The following is a 15,704-nucleotide window of genomic DNA, read 5'->3' as shown; positions in this document are numbered from 1 at the left end:
GTTTAAAGTGCTCTCGGTAAGAGTCATCAATGCTATTTTGAAAAAAATTAATCACTGAAATATAGTTGAATCACATAAGAAAATTAGACTTATATTACTGAAGTAAAAACATGAGAGTAATAAAGCAGAATTGTCTAGAATTACCTTTCAAGAGCTGCTCTTCGTTTTTCTACAAACTCAGTGGATGATAGATCTTCTTTACCCACTTTGACCTTGGTCATGCCTTTAAAAAAATCAAATGAGACTCATGATAATTTTGTTATTATGGGACATTCTTTTATAGTCATTTCTGCCTAATTTAAAATACACTTTAAATCTGAACTTGACAATGCTCCTAAACTTATAATCAATATCATATTTTTTAAAAATTAAAACTCATGATATATTAACTCTACTTGGTAAGTACTTACAAATAAAGCAGAGTTTGACCTGTGTCTGTAGTTTTCTGACCTATAACTTTTGGATTCCTTATCTGTTATATATTATACTCCTGGTAAATTAAAATGTGTCTGCAGTTCAATGGAATTGAAATTAGAAAATTTAATCTCAATTAATACTTTCATTTCTTATCAATAATTAAGATTCTTTACTTCGGGGACAAGAAAAATAAAAATAAGTGTAATCCATGAATTTGCTAAATATTATCACTTGCAGATTCTAAGAGCATGTTGTTTATCATAGCTGTTTTATAATTTAAACAATTTCTTTCACAGAGAAATTTAGAACTCTTCAAACTAAAAAATAAAAATCATGTTAATTTCTCTATTGGCAATTTCAATTTTAACACTAATACATCAGACCAAAGATTCTTCTTGCTTTTCTCGTTCTTTTCTTTCAAAAATCAATTCTATAGAAGTACTGGTATATGCTACAACATACATAAATCCTGAAAATATTATACTGTGAAAGAAGCTTGTTACAAAGGACCATAATATTATATGATTCTCTTTATATGAAATGTCCAGAACAGGCAATTTATAGAGAAAATAAACTCTGTGATTGCTTATGACTGGGGGGATGGGGAAATTAGAGGATGATAGCTAAGGAGGTAATAAAAATATTCTAAAATGAATGTGGTGATGTATGGGCAACTCTGAATATATTAAAAGGCACACTTGAAGTGGATGAATTGTATTAGCATGTAAATTATACCTCAATCAAGTCATTAAGTGGGTTATCTAAAACCATGTCACTTTTACTCAGGGTGATATAGCTGGTGAATAAACATATATCACCTATGAATGTTCCATTTAACTTAATTCTTCTGAAATAAAATAGTTTAAAAAATAAAACTCAAACACCTACCATGAATGTACCACAAGATGTGTGGGATGCTAATTATTTCACATATTGTTTCCGTGAAAAAAACCTTACCAAGATATAGTTCTTTGCTTTTATTTCCTTCAAGGTTCTTTTGCTCATGCTATTTCCTAGAGGTGATCTTTATATACCATGGTGGCAAATTAAAAATAAAAATATCTTCCTCTAACCAGTTACCTCCTAAACGTTTCAACTTTGTTGCTCTTTTCTAAAAGCTTACTAAAATAGGGTATTTAAGTCAACTAAGGTTCTATAAAAGTGTAGTAACCATTATGTGCTAATGAAAACTCCTCTTCCTTCAGTAGCAGTCATAGCTTCCCAGCAGAGAAGGTACTTTTTTCACCAACCCATTATCACTGTTTGTTATTTGAAAACTACTGATTATATAATTAAAGGAGCATCCATATGTTAAATATTTCTTAGATAATGTGTTCCTTTTTCTTTTTTTAGAGAGAGAAACAGAGAGACAGACAAGAAGGGGGAGAGGTGAGAAGCATCAATAGTTGCAGCACCTCAGTTGTTCATTGATTGCTTTCTCATATGTGCCTTAACAGACGGGCTCCAGCCGAGCCAGTGACCCCTTGCTCAAGCCAGCGACCATGGGGTCATGTCTATTATCCCAATGCTCAAGCCTGCAAGCCCACGCTCAAGCCAGTGAATTCTGGGTTTTGAACCTGGCTCCTCAGTGTCCCAGGCCGATACTCTATCCACTGAGCCATTGCCTGATGAGGCAATGTATTCCTTTTTACTTAAAAAAAAAAGATGAACAATATGAAATTTTTAAATGACTGCTTCTCTACTTGGTTGGCTGATAAAAAGCTCTGAAAGTAATTTGTTGCCCACCTTTAACAATTGTTCAGATTTATGCATACTTTGAGAAAACTTTATATTGGCTTCTTACTATTTGATTATTATTCCTGTTTATCTTTTTAAAAAATAAAACTGCATTATATGTACTTGTTTCAAATCCTTTAAGAGTAATGTGGTGTATATATAATTTAAAACAATTTAATCCTTAAATGTGTATTAGACAATTCTACAATCACACAGTGTTACGTTAGATTATTTTTTAAAACTAAAAGGTTTTCTATATTAGGTAAAAAATAAAAGCAAACCATAATTGTACTGAAAAAACAATAACAACAACAACAACAACAAAAAAACTATACCAAAATTGAAGCAGAATAGAACAGTGGTAAAGCATAGAAGCTCTGGAATAAATGGTCAGCTGGCATTTAAAAGTTCAGCTCTGGGGCCCTGGCCGGTTGGCTCAGTGGTAGAGCGTTGGCCTGGCATGAAGGAGTCCCGGGTTCAATTCCCGGCCAGGGCACACAGGAGAAGCACCCATCTGCTTCTCCACCCCTCCCCCTCTCCTTCTTCTCTGTCTCTCTTCCCTTCCCGCAGCCAGGGCTCCACTGGAGCAAAGTTGGCCCAAGCGCTGAGGAAGGCTCTATGGCCTCTGCCTCAGGCGCTAGAATGGCTCTGGTTGCAACAGAGCAACGCCCCAGAGGGGCAGAGCATCGCCCCCTGGTGGGCATGCCAGGTGGATCCTGGTCAGGCGCATGCGGGAGTCTGTCTGACTGCCTCCCCGTTTCCAACTTCAGAAAAATACAGAAAAAAAAAAAAGTTCAGCTCTGCTTCTTAGTAGCTGTATGACATGGGGCATGTTACATAACCTTGATGAACCCTAGCTTCCCTATTATATAAGGACAATTTAAGTTAACCTCCTAAAGTCATTCTGAGGATTAAACGAGAATGCCCATAAATTATTTAGTGTAATGCCTTAGGCACAGTAAGTACTCAATGAATGTTAATTATTCTGATATTTTAACAGGCTACCCTCGTCATACCTATGAACAATTTTAACATAACTGTGTCACTGTCCCCTGATACCCTTTGTAGGCTGTCAAAATCAGTAGCAGAAAAGAATGCTCTAAAAATTTAGTTTCTATTATCAATTTATAAGTGCTATTTATTTATTCATTTTTAGCAAGAGAGAGAGAGACAGAGAAAGGGACAGATAGCAATGGATGGATAGGAAGGGAGAGAAATGAGAAGCATCACTTCTTTGATGTGGCACCTTAGTTGTTTATTGATTGCTTTCTCATATGTGCCTTGACATAGGGGCTCCAGCTGAGCCAATGACCTCTTGGGCTCAAGCCAGCAACCATGCGGTCATGTCTATGATCTCACGCTCAAGCCAGAGACCTCAGGGTTTCAAACCTTGGTCCTTCGCGTCCCAGACTGACACTCCATCCACTGCACCACTGCCTGGTTAGGCTATATGTGCTATTTATTATACTGCAATCACATGTGGAAGGTTGAAGATTATAAAGGCAAAATATTAATTTGAAACACAATGAACCTGAGTATAAAAATTTAGTTTTTAAATATTTTATTTTTTGGTCAATGTTTAAAGACTAAACTAGCAGCAGCATATCTAGCCACCAAAATAAGAGAAATAATTTGTTTTCTTCTTTTGATATTAAAAAAGTTACATGACTTTAAAGTCAAGGAAAAAAGGATATTAATAAATCATTTATGATACAACTTTAATTTTTCTAGAAAGATAGCAGGATGCTGAAAGATACCAGTGTGCTAGTTTAGAGAAGAGAGAAATAAGATTATTAACCAGATCAGCAGTTCTCAAAGTAAGGTCAGAATACCTGGAAGGTTTCAGAGACACTTTTTGAGGTGAAGGAGGATAGTGCAAAGAAGCCTATTCCCAGAATTATATTATTTGTAATTTTTACTCTCATTCTTTCATTAAAGCTCAGTTATATGATGTGTATGTCACAACAGATTGAGCACAGAAGCAGATATGAGAATATAACTATCTTCTATTAAGCCAGAAATAAAAGATATTTGTAAAAATAAAAAACAAAAACAAAAAAAAAACCAAGCTTTTAATTTTTGTCTTACAAAAATTGTTTTGACCAAATTTTACTTGTTAACAGGTAGTTTATTTTTAAATGAATTAATAAATACAATTTCAAAACATTCTCACCTATAATAAATATCAGTATATCTCACAAAAGCTCTTTATAGAGTTCTCAATAAATTTGAAGAATATGTCTTGAGAGCAAGAAGCTGAAAAATTACACAATTAGATTTTTGAATTAAAAAAATATATAACAAATCCATTCCAATATATCAGGTTTCAAAATCATAAAACTGTTCTTCAAGCTAAATGCTAGAAAAAGTAAAATAAGAATTTAAAGATCAGAAAAATTCACTTTAGGCTATTTTTCTAAATTATAATCATGTATAAAAAATCTAATGTAAGGCAAATAAAAATCTATGGCTGAAAACATTGGAAAAACTACAAAATTTTACGCGATAACAGAATATCTTAATGGTGAGACATTAAGAGTTCTCTTTTGTAATTTTTTGCATATTCTTAACTCTTCTTCTATTACTTGTATAAGTAGCCATGTTTTTAAACATTACATTGAGGTACAGAATTAGCTCCTGAGTGAAGCTAGATCAAATCTTTTTAGACAATATATAGCTTGAGAGCCAAGCACCTCAATCCCTTAAAAAACATTATTAACATGCTAATAACATTAAATACCCTCTAAATGTAACTCAGTAATATGGTACTCTAATGACCCTAAAAGGTTAGTTTTCAATTGCCTTCGATTTGGCAAATACTGACCCAATATTTAATATCATTGTATTATATAAACCAAAATCCTCAGGTGTTAGAAAATAAAACTGTTAGCTTATACAGTCTTCAGTTGGTGAATAATAATCATAAATGGAATATTTAAATTCAGTATTTCTAGACATTATGAAATGTCATAATAAATGACCATGAAATCTACAAATCTATACAGTTAAAATTGAACTAATACAGTAACAAACAAAAGTTATTTTTTTTCACACTTACCTACTATACTCTTTTCTGGAGCTGGTGGCACAATATAACCAACATGTAAATACTTGCTTGCTAACTTGCTATGCAAACCGAGAAAGTCACTAAATCTTCTTTTAACTGAAAATTCACTCTTACTGAACATGGAAAGAGAAGTCTACAAGTGAAAAAGAGGTATTTCAAATTCTGAATACTAAACAATTATTCAGAAGTCAATGTCATACAGAAATGTGAACATATATATGTATACACACAGGTCTACTTTACAAAAGAATCCAGAGTAGCTAACTAATGTGGTGGTATACAAATTGCTAACAAATGAAAAAAACCTAAATCACACATTTTTTATAGAATCTTAAGAGGACAGAAAATATTTGCTTTACCACATCCTTGACTCATCTTATTGATTCTATTCATAGTTATGCTAATGATTCTTAAATCTTTACCTCTGACCCAGATCTCTTTTGACCTTCAGTCCAACATATCGAAATGCTGCTCAAGGTACACCATGTAAATCTCACTGACACCTCGAATTCACCGCATTTTCTTCTCTGGAACGTAAGTTCCAAAGGGAAAGACACCTGTCTATATTGTTTACTGTTATGCCCTAGTGCTAAGAAAATAGCCTAACCCATGGTAAAGGGTTAAATTATCTGTAAATGAATTACCAAATCACAGCCCTGTCCACACTGTGTTTTTCCACTTGCTCTGCCTTTTTTCCAGGATCACCCAAATACCACAAGTTCCTCTAGTGAGGAACATAGGCATTTCCTCTTTCCTTATTCCTTATATCTAAGCCCTATCGATTTTACCTCCTACACAACTCCAGAAACCATTCATTCATTCATTTATTATTGATTTGAGAGAGAGACAGAGACAGGAAGAGAGAGGGAGGAGAGAGATGAAAAGCATCACTCATACTTGCTTCACTTTTGTTGCTTCTCATCTGTGCCTTGACAGGGGGGGAGGGAGGGGGACGACGGACAGACACAATGACTCAAGCTGAACCAGTGATCCCTTAAGTCAGTGACCTTGGGATCATGTCCTTGATCCCGGGCTCAAGTCAGCGACCCTGTGCTCAAGCCAACGATCTCAGGGTTTCAATCTGGGAACCTCAGCATCCCAGGTTGACACTCTATCCACTGGGCTACCACACATCAGGCTCATGAAACCATTTACTTTGCTTTACCCCACAACCAAATTGTTAACATAATGTATTACTTCTCACAGCTAAGATTGCTACTGACCCTCTCTCTCTTTAAGACTTGAAGGCCTACAATCCTTTAGGAATTGCAAGTAGAATCCTGATTTCTACTTTGATAGTCCCAATTCCTACTGAGTTAAGAGATCTTTCTAAACCAAAAATCTAGTGCCATACTCTTGTTCAAACCTCCTCATTGGCTTCTCATTATCCTCAAGATGAAGTTTAGATTCCTTAAGGTGGCTGTTCAAAATAGAGGGCAGCTTACTGGCAAACAATTCAATCAGGTACCACTTCTTATAGGTGCTAGAAGGCACAATGCTTTCTTGACTTCTGGCTTTTACACAAGCCAATTCCTCTGTCTGGAACATGCACTCTCCTTTCTTCCCTCACCATCTCCCCTAGTGACTCCTCCTACCTTTGTTTATTAGTAGCCTTCCTGCATACATTCAAAGAATACTCTATCTACCAAACCACTCACAACTAATCTGCAATCTTTACTGAACGGTCACCCTGTAAAGACAGGGATTATACTTTAATTATCCTTGTACTACATATAGTGAGGGCTCAGTATTTTTTAAAAGAGCAAAAGGCTCACCTTTGTTGTTACTCTATATGCCATGTAAGCATTCATGCCATCACCTATAAGAAAAGTTAAACAATATCATTAAAAACATAAACTTAGCCACACACACACACAAAAGATAACTGTGAGGTAATGTGCAAATTAACTTCACTGTGAATTTCATAATGTATATATATATTAAATCATCACAATGCACATCCTAAATATATACAATTTTTATGTCAATTATACCTCAATTAAGCTAGAAAAAAATAAACAAAAATCCTCCACGAGCTTAAAAATAAAAGTACCATTTTAATATCATAACAATGCACTTATTAGTAAAGAAAAACATCACATTAACAACCAAGCCAATTATCAAAAAGAAATACAAAATGTAATAAATATTTACTTACCAACTTTCTCTGGATCAGATACACCAATTTCTATATCAAAAACATCTCCATTTGCTTCTTCTTCGATCTAGGAAAGATTATTTTTGGTGTTACAGATTCCAATTTATAGTCATCACACTAAATCGCTATAATTTTTATCATCGAACTTTTATTAGGGGCACTGTCACATCAATTAAAAAAGCATTCAATGATCGATTTCTAAAAAATAAAAGCTTTCTATTTCCTGACAATGTAAAAACACACACATATAAAGACAACAGGAAAAAGAACCTTTGGAAAAGTAACACAAAATTTTGTGCTCCTAAAACTCCTCAAATGGAGAAAAAAGCATTTTGGTCTTTTGCAATGATATTGTTGATTTCTTTTTGTTCTATATATCAAATCTTCAGAATCAGATTATTAAAATAATTAGATCATTAATTATTCTTAACAGTAAGAGCATTCAAAGTTGTATCTTTATTTTTTAGTAACAAGGAGTAGATTGGCAGATTACTACATATGTGCAGAAATTATACTAAGAAGCAACTTTAGTGTCTGATTTCTTTAATTACCTAGTAAACATGTTCTTCTTAAAGCCAATGAAAACACTATAAAGCTCATTGAAAAAAAACAGTAAGTAGGAAAAATGATAACCCTGGGAAACTACACAGACCTTTTTAATGGTATTTTATTAAAAAAATTTTTTTGATTGACTTGAGAGAGAGGAAGGAAGGGGGAGGAAAAAGAGAGAGAGAGACAGAAAGAGAGAGGGAGGCAGAAAGAGAGGCATCCATTTGTTGTTGCACTTCTATTGTACATTCACTGGTTGCTTCCCACACGTGCCCTGACTGGGGATCAAACCCACAACCTTTGTGTTTAGGGATGACTCTCTAACCAATAGAGGCAACTGGCCAAGGCAATACCATTTAATTTTTTTCTCTTTTGTGACAGAGAGAGAGAGAGAGAGACAGATAGAGGGACAGATAAGGAAAGACAGACAAGAAGGGAGAGAGATGAGAAGCATCAATTCTTCATTGCGGCTCCTTAGTTGTTCACTGATTTTTTTTCGCATATGTGCCTTGACCGGGGGCTACAGCAGAGCGAGTGACCCCTTGCTCAAGCCAGCGACCTTAGGGTCCTGTCTATGATCCCATGCTCAATCCAGCAGCCTTGGGCTCAAGCCAGAGACTTGGGCTTCAAGCCAGTGACCTTTGGACTCAAGCCAGTGACCATGGGGTCATGTCTATGATCCCACGCTCAAGCCAGCAACCCTGCGCTCAAGCTGGTGAGCCTACACTCAAGCTGGTGAGCCTGTGCTCAAGCCAGATGAGCCCAAGCTCAAGCTGGCAACCTTGGGGTTTTGAACCTGGATCCTCTGCATCCCAGTCCAATGCCCTATCTACTGTGCCACTGCCTGGTCATGTGGCAATGGCATTTTAAATAAGCAACCCTAATAGCAACTCTTCAAGAAACTGTAATTCTCAAGAAGCACAGAAATTGTTAACTACTGCTGATTTTTAAAAGCAATATTAATAGTCTAACACTATTTAAAAGAAAAATGAGGGTTTTTTTAACCATAATCTTATTTCAAGATTACCCTCTTGCATAGATTTTTTTTTTAAGTAAGTCATATTTGGCCCTGGCTAGTAATGCAGTGGATAGAGCATTATTCCAGAGCACCAAGGTCACTGGCTCAATCCCAGGTTTGCTGGCTCAACCTCAAGGTCGCTACTGGAGCCCCAGTCAGGGCATGTAAAAGAAGCAATCAAAAGGTACACAGTTAAATGAAGCAACAACTTGCTGCTTTTCTTTCTCCTCCCTTCCTCTCTCTCAAAATCAATGGGGAATAAAAAAGTAAGCCACATTTGAAATATAGACTATATGAAATATATAAATTCTACAGGTAGATCGATAACTTTCACAAAGTGAACACACCTTTGTAAACAGAACCTAGATCAGGAAACAAACAGTATTACAGCCTAAAAGGCCCTTTGATGCTTTCCTTCCAGTCAGAACCCATCCTCCACCTGCCACATGACCACCAACATTAACTGCATGCTTTTAACAAATAAAATTACTCAAAGTATCACTTGCTGTGACTAAGTTTTCAAGCACTTTCATATGTTATCTTATCTGACTGACACCAGAGCTCTGAGAGGAATACATCATCATAAGATCACAAATGACAAAATCCATGATTTAGGAAGGAAAGCAATTTGCCCAAGTTACTGGGTTAAAAAGCAGTGGGAATAAAATTAGAATTCAAATTATCAGATTCCTTTAGTCCAATGTTCTTTTCCCAAAATGTCTAAATGGCTTTGATTAAAAATGACTAATAACAACAACAACAAAAAGGAATGACTAACAGGAGAATGACATTGGATGGGGAAAATACTTAATATTTACACATTAATTTAGAATGTAAACATTTTTCCATACCTCCTCCCTAGATCTGTCAAAGATCACAGGAGCAGACATGCTCTTTGATTCAATTCTGGGAGCAATGAGTGCAGTAGGGGTCACAGGTGTGACTGCAGGAGACGGGTCAGAGGAGAGGATAGGTTCCCTCTCTGGACTGTCCAGAGAAACTTCTTCTGTGGCTTCTAGATACAAATTAAACAAGTTAGTTAAGGACAGTGGTAACAAACCCCCAGTAGTCTATATATATATAACAGTTAATGAATTACAAAAAACATTTTTATAGTATCCACAAATACCAAAATAATATTTAAAAATAACTGTTATAAATAACTTTATGAATCCTTCCTTACTTCTTTATCAAAACTTTGAAATCAACAGTGACCTTGTTGATTTTAGGAAGAATTCCAGTAAGTCAGCTTAATTTTAATTATCTATACATAATTATCTAGCAGTAAGGAAAAAGCTAGTAGGAAAGCAATGATGTGGGTAATTCCACATTCATTTGTGTTTGGATTTGTAATATATGTTATACTTGTGGTAACTTACCTCTAAAATCTTTTATTCAGACTAACATTGATTAATTTATACATATAAATACAAATTTTATGGCAGAAGTCTAACCAGAAATGTCCCAAGTGGAATTAAAAATTTGTTATGGAAAATTCACAAAGTTAGTAATCTAAAGCAGTTAACTGCTAAAGATTACTGGATATTAGTTGAATACACAAATATGACACAAAGTAAATAGGTATTTATGTTTTAATTTAAAATGCTCATTTACTTGAAAAATCTAAAAATAAATATATTTAAAACCAAATTAATAAACTATCTACAAGCTATGTAATAGTGTGCTAAATGTAATGTAGAAACACAAAAAAATGTAAAATATCATACCTGCCCTCAGGGAGTTTATAATCTAGTTGGGAAAATAAGACATAAGCATGTGGAATGTTAAATAATAATAAAAGACAAGTCAGAAACCAAGTGAACAATAAAAAGAATGTTACATTTAATTACTACAGTATATGAACTACAGGACAAACACTACAATTTGAACTAAGATGGAAGACAATATAGTAGGAAGGAGAAATCAGGAAGATTACAAAACTGATCATAGAAGATACAGATGGGTAGAGTTCCATTAAAATGAACAGCATAAGCAAAAAGCAAAGCCATAAAAATAAAAATTACAATCAGTGGTCATAATGAAAACCACAGCTCTACTGGTTTATAGAATTGACACCAAGAGAAGGCAGGCAGAACTGCAAGGTAAATAAATAGGATCAGATCACTGGTTTCTAGCCTGAGGTTCTTAGATTCCTAGAGGTTTGAGAAGGTAATAATGGCAGTATACTAAAAATAGAAATAATAACCAAAATCTTTCAAACTATGGTAACCAGAGGAAGAAAAATAGGACTATGGATGTTGAATAGACTATATATGACCCTAATATAACAAACTAAAATCTTATATGCAACTTCAGGCTGTTAAGATTGCTAATCTTTATTTATTGATTTATTTTTATAGAAATGAAACCAATGAGCAGTAAATATAAGCAAGCAGTATCAAAGCTAGAAAGTGTGAGATCTTTAATCTACAAACAAGAGAAATAACAAGCAGAAAACAAAAAATAAAAAAAACAAATTTCATTGAAAGAGATGTTATTACTGACTATAGAGCCTCAGAGAAACTGTGAAAGACATTATAACTTTATTGAAATATCTGTACAGGTAAGTCAGTCATTTTAACTTTTCGATCACATTTTACTTCACTAATAAACCAGGTTTTGTATTCTTTGTACACACTCTAACAGGTTGTTTCATAAATAGTAGAAGGCCTCAAAATAAAAAAAGCTAAATATGATCTAAGTAACTAATATGCAGGGAAACATGGAAATAAACAGATACAAACTTAGGTTCAACATGCTAATACATAGTCTGCCTTGCATCCTTTCATTATTTCTTTTATCAAAAGTAAAATAACACACAAGTTCAGGAAGGTTAATTTAATTTAAATCAGACCTAAAGGTTCCAGAGGATGCCTCTAGATACTAAGTAGAAAGATTAACTTTTCCTTAGAAGAGATACTTTGAAGACAAGCACAAATATCATCTAAGTAACACTTCTATGTTAGACACCAGGGAATTTTTAAACAAAGGAATACTCATTAAACTAACAATTGATATTATCTGATAAAAAGCATAAGTTAAATAAGCTAAGTATCCTGGCAGAAAGTTCTAAAAGTCTAGACAATTTCACTATTGGCAACTTGTTCATCCTCACTCCTCTAAGATAGTTTCCTAAATGATGTACTGTAAATGAACAACTAAGGTGCCGCAACAAAGAACTGATGCTTCTCATCTCTATCTCTTCCTGTCTACCACTACCTGTAACCTCTCTGTGTCTCTGTAAAAATAAAAATAAAAATAAATACACACACACATGTACGTATATTCAGTGGAGGTTAGTGCAGGATGCAACAAACTGTGGAGAGGTACTCTATAGCCAACCATAGTGGGTGAGCACTCTTTTCTAACAGTAAACATGTCATACTTTAAACTTTTCCTGGTACCACTTCTGACATACCAGCACTTGAAATGCTCCACAAAATGCATCAGCATACATACCAATACACACTAATCCCCTTATGGTTTTAAAATCAAAATGGCTAATCACTAGAGCAGTATCTATATTTGTCCTTTGATACAGGAGAAATAAATTAAGTACATGTTTTTACTACTGGACAATAGCTTCCACCATCCTGGTAACACGACTACTCTCTACTATGGTTTCCTAGTTCCTCTACAGAAGGAGGAACAATATACCTACTTAAAGGGTTTGTAAATAAGATGCAGATTTAGTATTAACTCTTTCATATAAAAATGATCAGATTAGGTCTTGGACAACTAATGATATCATTATGAAATGCAACTGAGTTTAAGAAAAAAGATAAAGCATAAAAAATGTATGTTCATAAATAACAAAGGAAACCTGACAATGTTTAGTTTTTTGTCCCTTTTTCTTTTCTTTTTAAACAAGCATGGATACGGACTATATTTGAATCACAATGTTTAGTACAGACTGCTAGCAAACTAAAACACAAAAGATTTTTTTGTGTTTTGATTTTTCTAATCAAGCTAACTGAGCAAATAAATATCACTATTTAGTCCTCACATGGCAAACTGCACTCTCTAAAAAAATACAAAATCCTCTTTCCTTGTGCTTGCACGCACGAACGTATACACACATGCACGCACACACACAGTGGTTGGAGCTTCAGCACACTTTATTTATATAACTTGAAGGTGAAACAGTCTTTAATAAAATGGATAATCCAAAAGTTCTATAAGAAAAATACACACAATTTTAGATTAATACTACCTATAAGAAAAATACACACTATTTTAGATTAATACTACCTATTTAGCAGAGAAAGGAGTCAACTTTTAAACAAAACATAAATACAATCAAAAAACTTTATGGACTACCAGGAAAAAGTCCATGAAAAGAAAGAAACAAAAATATTACAACTTTGGTTAATTATGATTTTATTCTAAGTTGTTAGGTAGCTATAAAAGGGGGGAGGGATATGATTGGTATTAGGTATATTTTAAATTTTCTGATCTGATCTAATACAGAAATTCATCTACAGTAAAAACTTTTCATGGCTCTAATCAAGCAGGAAAGTATATGAACCTTTAGGATGAAAGACTATATTTTCAAATATAATTGTACAAAATATTCAAAATGGTTTGACTATTCAAACACTATAAAAGATGAGGACATATTAAATTTTAACTCTACAAAAGCATGTTCAGGTAAATTAAGCTGTTAAACATACAGAGTTACTATTTTAATTTTTGTGTCATTATTTCTAAGGAAAATTTGGCTTTTTAATATCTAAATATTAAATTGTATCTAAATTTTAAGTGTTAAGCAAAACACTATTTTAAAGAGAGTCCAATTTTTTTTTAAACGTAGGATGGTCTACACTAAACTCTGACCCTGTATCAAAACTGTATTTTTCAAGCATGAATTTACTCACCTAAAAGAGAATGAAAATACAACAGGTGGTAAACACTGATACATCAAAAGCAAAAGATTTCAAATACACAAAGACTACAAAGTAATCTTTAAATCCAGAGTTTAATTTTGCTTTGTGACAATGTCTAATTAATAAAGAATATAATCACTGCCATTTTTCAAAGAATGAATGCCAAAACTATTACATTTTTGAGTCTAAGGACTGATCAAAACAACCAAATTATAACGTGATTTTTTTTTCATAGGCTTAAAACCAGAAAAGATCACATTTTTGCTTCTCTCAACTATCTATATTTTTCATAAAATTATCTAACTAAAATTTTCTTATCCTTCAAAGTTAACAAGATGCTACCACTAATGTTTTGAACAAAATTTCAGTTTTGTTTTAAGAATACTTTCTAACAGGACATATACTATAATAGGCCATAATTTTTAAAAAGAGGTAATTACTATTACCTGCAAAAAGATCTTCTCTGTCATCATCTAGCACAACTTCTGCAGGTTTTGGACCATTAGAGTTTGTACTAACATCTTCTTCTGTAAGAAGACTAACTGGTTCTGGAGATGATGGAATTGACTGTGGAAAAAAAAAACAGTAATAGGTAATAGATTAGCATGTTTATCTGTTATAATTATGTCTCTATACATTACAGAAATAGAACATTCTCTTGATATGAGGGAAGAAAGAACAAGAACAGTTATTTATAGTTCCTCCTCTGAGGGCAAGAATGAACCAAAAACACATTTTTAATCATCTTCTCTCTTTTTAACATAAAGTCACTTAAGATTGAAAAAAATTCTTTTCTAGTCACCTCTTTTGAGATAACTATTGTATTATAATTAACAAAAACAAAATTTAATGCTTTGGTCATATATAAGAGATTATTATATAACAGTCAAAATGAAATTGTGAAAACATGTTAACATTTGTAAAGTTCTAAGTAGTGCTTTATTATAAGAGAAAGGTTTAATACTAGTTGAATCAAGACTACTATTATTCTAAAATTTTTATAGAATCAAACTAAAAATATGTCCTCTCTCTAAATATTTACATTTTAACTTAGCTAAGGGACTATTTTTGTACTTCTTAACCTTAATGTATAATAACCAACATAACAAAATCTAGATTGTAAAGCTTTTAGCTTTATTATAGTTTTCTTATAATATTTAAAACCAATATATCTAAAAAATAACATTAAAAAAAGGAAACTAAATATGTCAAAAGTGCACAGCTAGATATTTTCACAAACCCAACATCCCTGTGAAACCAGCATCTAGATCAAGAAATAGAACATTATCACCAAACCCAGAAGCTCTATTCACATTCCCTTTCATTCTTTACCCATCCCCCACATGGGCTTCTACCAGCATGGATTAGTTTTTCCTGTTTTTGCTTTTCATTAAATGGTAACAATACAAAAGACATTCATTTATGATAGGTTTTTGTTCTTAATGTTTTGTATGAGATTCTTCTACATTGCTATATGTAGTAATAGGTTACTGATTTTCACAGCTGTAAAATATTTCACTGTGTGAATATACAATTAATCCATTCTACTGTTGATGGGCTTTTGGGTAGTTATCAGTTTTTACTACTACCAAAAGGGTGTGTGAACTTTCTAGTATATATATCTTTTAGCAAACATGTGAACAAATTTTTTTGGTATGTACCTAGGGACGGAATAGCTAGATAACTAAACAATCTTCTAACATGGTTAGATAATGTATACACTCACAAGCAATATATGGAAATTCCAGTTGCTCCTTGTCAACACTTTATGTTCCATCTTATTTCAGCTATTATGGCAGGTGTAGAGTATATCTTATTGTGGTTTGAATTTTCTTTTCCCTGATGAATAATGATGTTCAGCAATTTTTCAAA

The 15,704-nt window shown here is 33.4% G+C and overlaps 1 protein-coding gene across 1 annotated transcript in view; it reads right to left on the bottom strand.

Moving 5' to 3' along the window:
- SNX2 (sorting nexin 2) overlaps positions 1–15,704 on the bottom strand; it is a 68,911-nt gene that overhangs the window by 25,946 nt on the left and 27,261 nt on the right. The window contains exons 2-7 of the mRNA XM_066382097.1: positions 14,279–14,399; positions 9,798–9,961; positions 7,380–7,446; positions 6,997–7,040; positions 5,213–5,354; positions 145–223 (exon numbers count right to left, since the gene is read on the bottom strand). Of these exons, the coding sequence (XP_066238194.1) occupies positions 145–223; positions 5,213–5,354; positions 6,997–7,040; positions 7,380–7,446; positions 9,798–9,961; positions 14,279–14,399 (617 nt within the window). The remainder of the gene's footprint in view (positions 1–144; positions 224–5,212; positions 5,355–6,996; positions 7,041–7,379; positions 7,447–9,797; positions 9,962–14,278; positions 14,400–15,704) is intronic.

The sequence above is a fragment of the Saccopteryx leptura genome, chromosome 4 (assembly GCF_036850995.1).
Source record: "Saccopteryx leptura isolate mSacLep1 chromosome 4, mSacLep1_pri_phased_curated, whole genome shotgun sequence".
NCBI classification, from domain to species: domain Eukaryota; kingdom Metazoa; phylum Chordata; class Mammalia; order Chiroptera; family Emballonuridae; genus Saccopteryx; species Saccopteryx leptura.
The sequence above is the reverse complement of the archived record's forward strand: the minus strand, read 5'-3'. Positions and strand labels throughout refer to the sequence as shown.